This window comes from Silurus aristotelis (assembly GCF_946808225.1).
Source record: "Silurus aristotelis genome assembly, chromosome: 10".
Classification (NCBI taxonomy): Eukaryota; Metazoa; Chordata; class Actinopteri; order Siluriformes; family Siluridae; genus Silurus; species Silurus aristotelis.
Genome location: NC_139583.1, coordinates 2,034,089 through 2,040,100, shown reverse-complemented (window position 1 = coordinate 2,040,100; position 6,012 = coordinate 2,034,089). Strand labels below are relative to the sequence as shown.

At 38.0% G+C, this 6,012-nt stretch overlaps 1 protein-coding gene across 2 annotated transcripts in view; it reads right to left on the bottom strand.

Moving 5' to 3' along the window:
* Window positions 1-6,012, bottom strand: part of unc13c (unc-13 homolog C (C. elegans)) — a 174,689-nt gene that overhangs the window by 142,878 nt on the left and 25,799 nt on the right. Inside the window, exon 6 of one of the 2 annotated variants that reach the window (XM_083552177.1) lies at window positions 763-834. In XM_083552177.1, the coding sequence (XP_083408303.1) occupies window positions 763-834 (72 nt within the window). The remainder of the gene's footprint in view (window positions 1-762; window positions 835-6,012) is intronic. The other variant, XM_083552178.1, reaches the window with a different exon arrangement.

Genomic DNA, 6,012 nt, shown 5'->3' with positions numbered 1-6,012 from the left:
ACCGAGCGCCGATCAGAAGAAAACAGAGCGTGAGCTCGCTCCTGATTGGTGACTCGCTGTGTGTTTCACCAGATACGGGTTTTTTTCGAGTAAAAAGTCAAATATTTGGAATGTAGTAAAGTTAAAGTTAAAGTCTACTCAAATGGAAACACTTCGGTAAAGTACAAATACATGAAAAAAATACCACTGCTGTTGAAAGCCTTATTTGATAATGTGGGTGTGTCTTTAAATTTGTGCATGAAACTCAAATAATCTCAGAATGACCAGGTTTCGAAGCCATTAAGAAAGAAACAGGAATAATAATGAGATTTACTCCATGTGTAGGTGTGGGCTACAGGCCAGATCCTGTGCCTTATATATATATATATATATATATATATACTGTATATTCTTGTCAAAAGAAAGAAATAATTCATTTTCCTTTGAGTGCATCTGTAATATGAGCTAGACAACCCCCCCCCCCACCCACCACCACCACCACCATGTGTACACATGCACTCCTCTTTTGATCACTTCCTGTTTTTGTGTGTCTCAAGAGATTTTCCACACTTCCTGGTTGCGTGTTGTTCGGTATTCCTAATCAATACCAGAATGTTATTTATTTATCAGATAGTGTGTATTCACATGCACCAGAGTTCTTGCTGTCCTCTTTGCTTTTAAATAAAGTGTGTGTCTACTCATGTGTGTGTGTGTGTGTGTGTGTGTGTGTGTGTGTCTGTGTTTATGTAATTGTCCATTATATATCATGTCTTGCCCACTTACCAGGTCCTCGTTGTTGAGGGTGGATCTGGTCACGAGCGCAAACGAGATGCCTGCCTTTCGAGCAGCCAAGGTCTGCGAAGGAAAAGCATTCATTACACACAAATCACATTTCAAATCAAAACCACTCCGGAAATCGGCGCACTGCTTCTGTCCGAGGGTTTTATTGAATCAGCGCTTGTCTTGTAAGTGCTCAGAAATGCAGTGTATCGATGCGGGATGGTGAAACCGCAATCACATTCACAGACCCGACGAACACTTGATTTCTCATACAGATGTTTTTAACCGTCGTATTTCTCTATCTGTCTATCCATCTATCTTTCTACATTAGTAGACGGGTCGTGCACATGAAGGTGACTATTTGTAAAAATATGTGTGAGATACTCTTGATCCTGACATTTCTGTCCAAAGAACTAATCATAATATGATGATTCAGGAGCCAGGACATCTATCATACTGAATGCATCTTCTAGATATTTCTATGCTATTTCTAGATATCTTCTAGAGGCTGTTCTCATTGATTTTTCAGAGCAATTAAATTAATATTACAGCGTCTACACATAATTATTTAACACATACACAGTATTGACAAGTCATAAAAAATACACTATACAGACAAAAGTAGTAGGACACCTGACTTTTTTCAACCAGATGTAGATCTTTCCAGAAACTTTAAGGCACACAATAGTACAGGACGCCTTCAGATGCAGTAGCATGAAATTTTCTCTTCACTTGAACTAGAAGACACAAAGTGCATAATGGGAGCTCCATGAAGATCTGCTTTACATGGGTTGTGAGTGTGTGGAAGATCTCCCGCTATAGAGCTCCACTCTGTTCACTGAATGTGAACGCTGACTGAACCCCAGGCCTTCTCACTTCAGCTCCATCAGTACCTCACTTTATTACCACCCTTGTGGCTGAATGAGCACAAATCTCTACAGAGGATGATGGTCAGGTGTCCACAAACTTTTGCCGTCATAGTGTTTAATATATAATACAAAAAAAATGATTAAATAAATAATAATAATAAAAAAAGTATATATGTATATGTATATATATATATATATATAAATCATGGTCCAATAAATCAAATTTCAGGAAATTTTTATGGCGTCTTCTAAATAAAATCCAAATACAATCTTCAAATAAAGTTAATAATAAAATCGTGCATAAAAATAATTATTCGAATAAAACTGAAATATCAGACAGGTACTCACCAAAGCCTTTGTGGTTTCGAACGAAACAAATGAAAGCGGAGCAGGAAAGAAGAGAAAAGACAAATTAGTGAGCGAAATGAAGGATTCACAGGAGCTAGTTTAGCGTTTGATGCATCGTCTGCAGCGATAAATCGACCGCCATGCTTTCCTCATGAGTTTCATTAGGCGTCTCTCAGAAGCAGAGCGGATTCAGGTTTTATCTCATGAATGAGTTTTATCATAAAAACACAGTCGTTACGCAGCCTCAGAGCATGCATTACTCATCAGTGTTCCTCATGCGTTTCTGAAAGAAATCCTCCTCCTTTCACATCGATTCCTTAATACGCTGGAACTCGTTCACGCAGACGAGGTTCACACTTTCCACCAGATGTCAAGTCAGCAACAAAACACTGACCACACACTGACATTAGGGGTTGCATAGACTCATCTACTTCCACCTTCACCTTCACCCTCACCTTTACCTTCGCCTTCAACCTTCACCTTCACCTTCGTCGTGGAGACCTTACAACGTAAATGTGCTTAAATGAGCGTAAATCGTCCGAACATTTATTGATTTAGAACAAATGTTGGAAATGTCAACCGCAACAACACAATGTGTTCTGTTTTTCTCTTCGTCCCGATGTGGCAGCGAAGTGTAGAGATGTACGCAGGAGAAATTCCCCGTAAACTTAATACGATTAAATTAAATATAAATAAGAATAAATAAAAACCTCCGCAAATGCAAATGTGGTAAACAAATCAAACGGGAACAAACAAATAATGCAAATAAAACGAGAAAAAATATAATTAAGCTAAATTAAAGCTAAATAAATTGTATACACTGCAAATAAAAAAGTAATTCAATATACAGTCTGTAAAAGTAGGATTTTCTGTGTATCAGATTTGTCATTTTTGTTTTTATTATCAATCTTTCAGTGAATTAACTTCAGTGAACACCTACACACTCAGGTGTAGGTGATGTTCAGGCAGGTCCTGCACAAACCTGGAGTACTAGAGCTAATTCACACAGGCATTTAAAAGTAGGACAAGTGCAGGTGCTAGCAGTGGTGGTAATAAAAAAGATGTAATAATAATTATATTAATAATAATAATAATAATAATAATAATAATAATAATAATAATAAAAGTGTTTTTTACTTATAACATATACTTTACTATAATTTTGTTACATATCTCAGCGACTTTATGAAAGCTGGGGTCAAAGGGCGGGGTTAGCAGGATACAGCGCCCCCTGGAGCACTGAGAGTTAAGGGCCTTGCCCAAGAGCCCTAATCACTTATTTACAATCTTTTCTAAAATGCTAAAATTGGTATCTAAAACTGGTACTGGAATGAGGGTTCCATTACATTTCCAGTTTACAAGCGCCAGGTTCCTGCTAATGCTGAAGTATAAGTGACACTAAAACCTTTTAGCCTGTCAAAGCTGGTTATTTTCCAGGTTATATTCTACAAAAAAACACTGAAAATGAATTCTGTGTGCTCATTATACCAGTGCTGAAACAACAAATCTAATGGTGGCTTCAAACTTTTGCACAGTAATCTACTTACGATATAAAACAAATGCAAATGAGCACAATGAAATAAATGAAAAAATTAACTATAAACAAAAATGCTAACTACAGTGTTATGTTCGTGGATCTGTGTGTTCCGAGCCACGGGTTTACGAATCGCTAGTTTAGACTCGGATCAGCGTTGCGTTTAGCTGGAAAAAGAACGATCCGTACTCGTTTCCAGAGCGAGTGAATCTGTTGATTTCTCCCAGACGCTGTTCTGAGACACTCAAACCAGCACTGCAGCTGGAAGTGTAAACCATCACCCGTATGTGGAGATGCTGGAGATGTTCACCGAACGTTTGGTGACATCCTGACGCTCTTTTTCTCTTCGGCTTTGGAAAATAGTCTGCTAAGGTTCTGAATTCCTAGCAGTCGTGCAACCCCTAACCTACATGTGGAAGTTGATGGGTAGACTAAAGCGAGGAAAAAAACACCAGGACAGGGAGGAAAAAGGCCGATAAATACAGTAGATATGAAGGATAAGTGTACACATAGGAGATGCAGGAGAGTGTGTAGGTTTGTCTTTACCAGTTATCGAGCCGCGAGTAGCCAATCGTGGTAAAGACGTGATTGTGGTAAAAACGTGAGGTTTACGGTTAGCACCAGAAAGCAGAAGGAGGTGTGGAAACGTGGCGACCCAAACTGTACATGAACCCGTTATGCGTTTATGTAAGTGTAGAATAATCAGCATGCAGCGGCGTGACTGAGGCTTGCTGCAGGAGAAGCCGTAAAATGGAAGCGCGTGGATGAATAAGGTCGGATATGCTCGTTAATTTCACTCAATTAACACATAACGGCCTTAAGAGTGACTTCGATTCCCTGCTGTACGCAGCCGCTTCTCTCAACTGTCCTCATCCAATCAAATTTCACACAGCCCAGAGACACAGGGGGCGGAGCTTATGTTTTCGTTCAGCCAATAGCAAACTGGATCATATATTCCATTCCAATCTAACTTAAGGTTGTATCTCTGGAGGAATCAGAGATATGGTTCCTCAAGTGTTTAACCAGAGCGAAAGAGTGCAAGAGTGATACTCTGGTTTAAAGGCTGTCTAGAAGAACCAAACAAAGAACCCTTCTGGGTGCTTAATAGAAACTCCAGCCACCAAGTAAACTCTTCTTAATGAAAAAACTACTATCCAATATATATTCTTGCGGAAACCTTCTCACCAATGATAGTATCAACAGTTCTCCTTATTGTTCTTATTTGATTGGATTGCTTATCTTAGAAAACAAAAACAGACAACCTCGAACCCTCAAATGTTCTTCCGTATGTTCCGCTGAGACCCAATATAGTCGAGCAGAACGTTTCTTCCAAAGTTTCCATCCAGTACCCTTGCAGGTGGCTAATAAAATCATTTTTATCCAAAGACTCCTTGAAGATCCCTTTTCCATAATAATGTGTGTAGAAGCACCATTGCCTGATGTAGAACATCCAGAATGCTCAGATGTTCTTTGTTCTGTTGCTGTGTGCACAACTTTTGGTATGTACCTCAGAGAACACATAAACAAAGAACCCTTTGTTTATGTACCACAGAGAAGAAAGTCTTCCTCGGGAAAGATCTTAAACAAGTTCTAACTATTGAGAAAAAAAAAAATAAATTTTGAGGACATCAGATTTCATTTTAACATTGTGGTAAAGCTTGGAGTAGTTTTTAAGCTATAAAGTTATTGTGAATCTAGAGAAGTGTGAAGAACAGACAAAGGTTCTCTGCAGAACATAGATTCCTGGATTGTAAAAACTTCTAAAAGATAGTAAAGATTGTAAAGATTGTAAAGAGTGGATCTAGTTGATATTCTTTCAACGTAAATTCCATTTATCGGTTCCCCCAATGGAACTAAAACGGATTTCACCAAACACCTTTGAGGGTCCGTGATGGAAACTTTTATTCTCGTAGATCTTAGTTCTCGTTGATCTTAGAAGTTAAAAACATTCAATATTTCAAAAGCTCCTGAAAAATTTGTTCCATGATTTTTTTTTGTTTTAGGGTAATGCTTGGAAAAATAAAAATAATGATTAATATAAAACCTTTTGGTTTGCCCCTCTGAAGAACCAGGTACAGATTTTAGACCTATAAACATCTTCAGGTCTTTCTCTGGATTGGTTAATGTTTTTTTTTGCCCTAAAGAAGTTTTACTTCCTGACAAAGATAAGATTCCAAATATAGTTAAGAAATTCTTGAGAAAATCATTTCTCTGGTTAGATGGAAGTTCTACCACCCCTAAAAATGAAAATTTTTGTAAGATTCTATATAAATACTTTGATGATTTCCCCAGGAGAAGGTGCTTACCATAACACTTGTGTCCTTTCTTTCTTTACTCTGAGTTCTCTGTAGAACCCTTAAGGTTAGTTTGGATTAATAATGAACATCCTAGTTTGGTTCTTCTTTGTTGTTGATTTTAGGGTTGTGAAGTTTGGACCAAAGAAACTAAAATGTGGAAGTAATACTGTGGTTTGGCCCTCAGGAAAAACACTTCAATATTCTC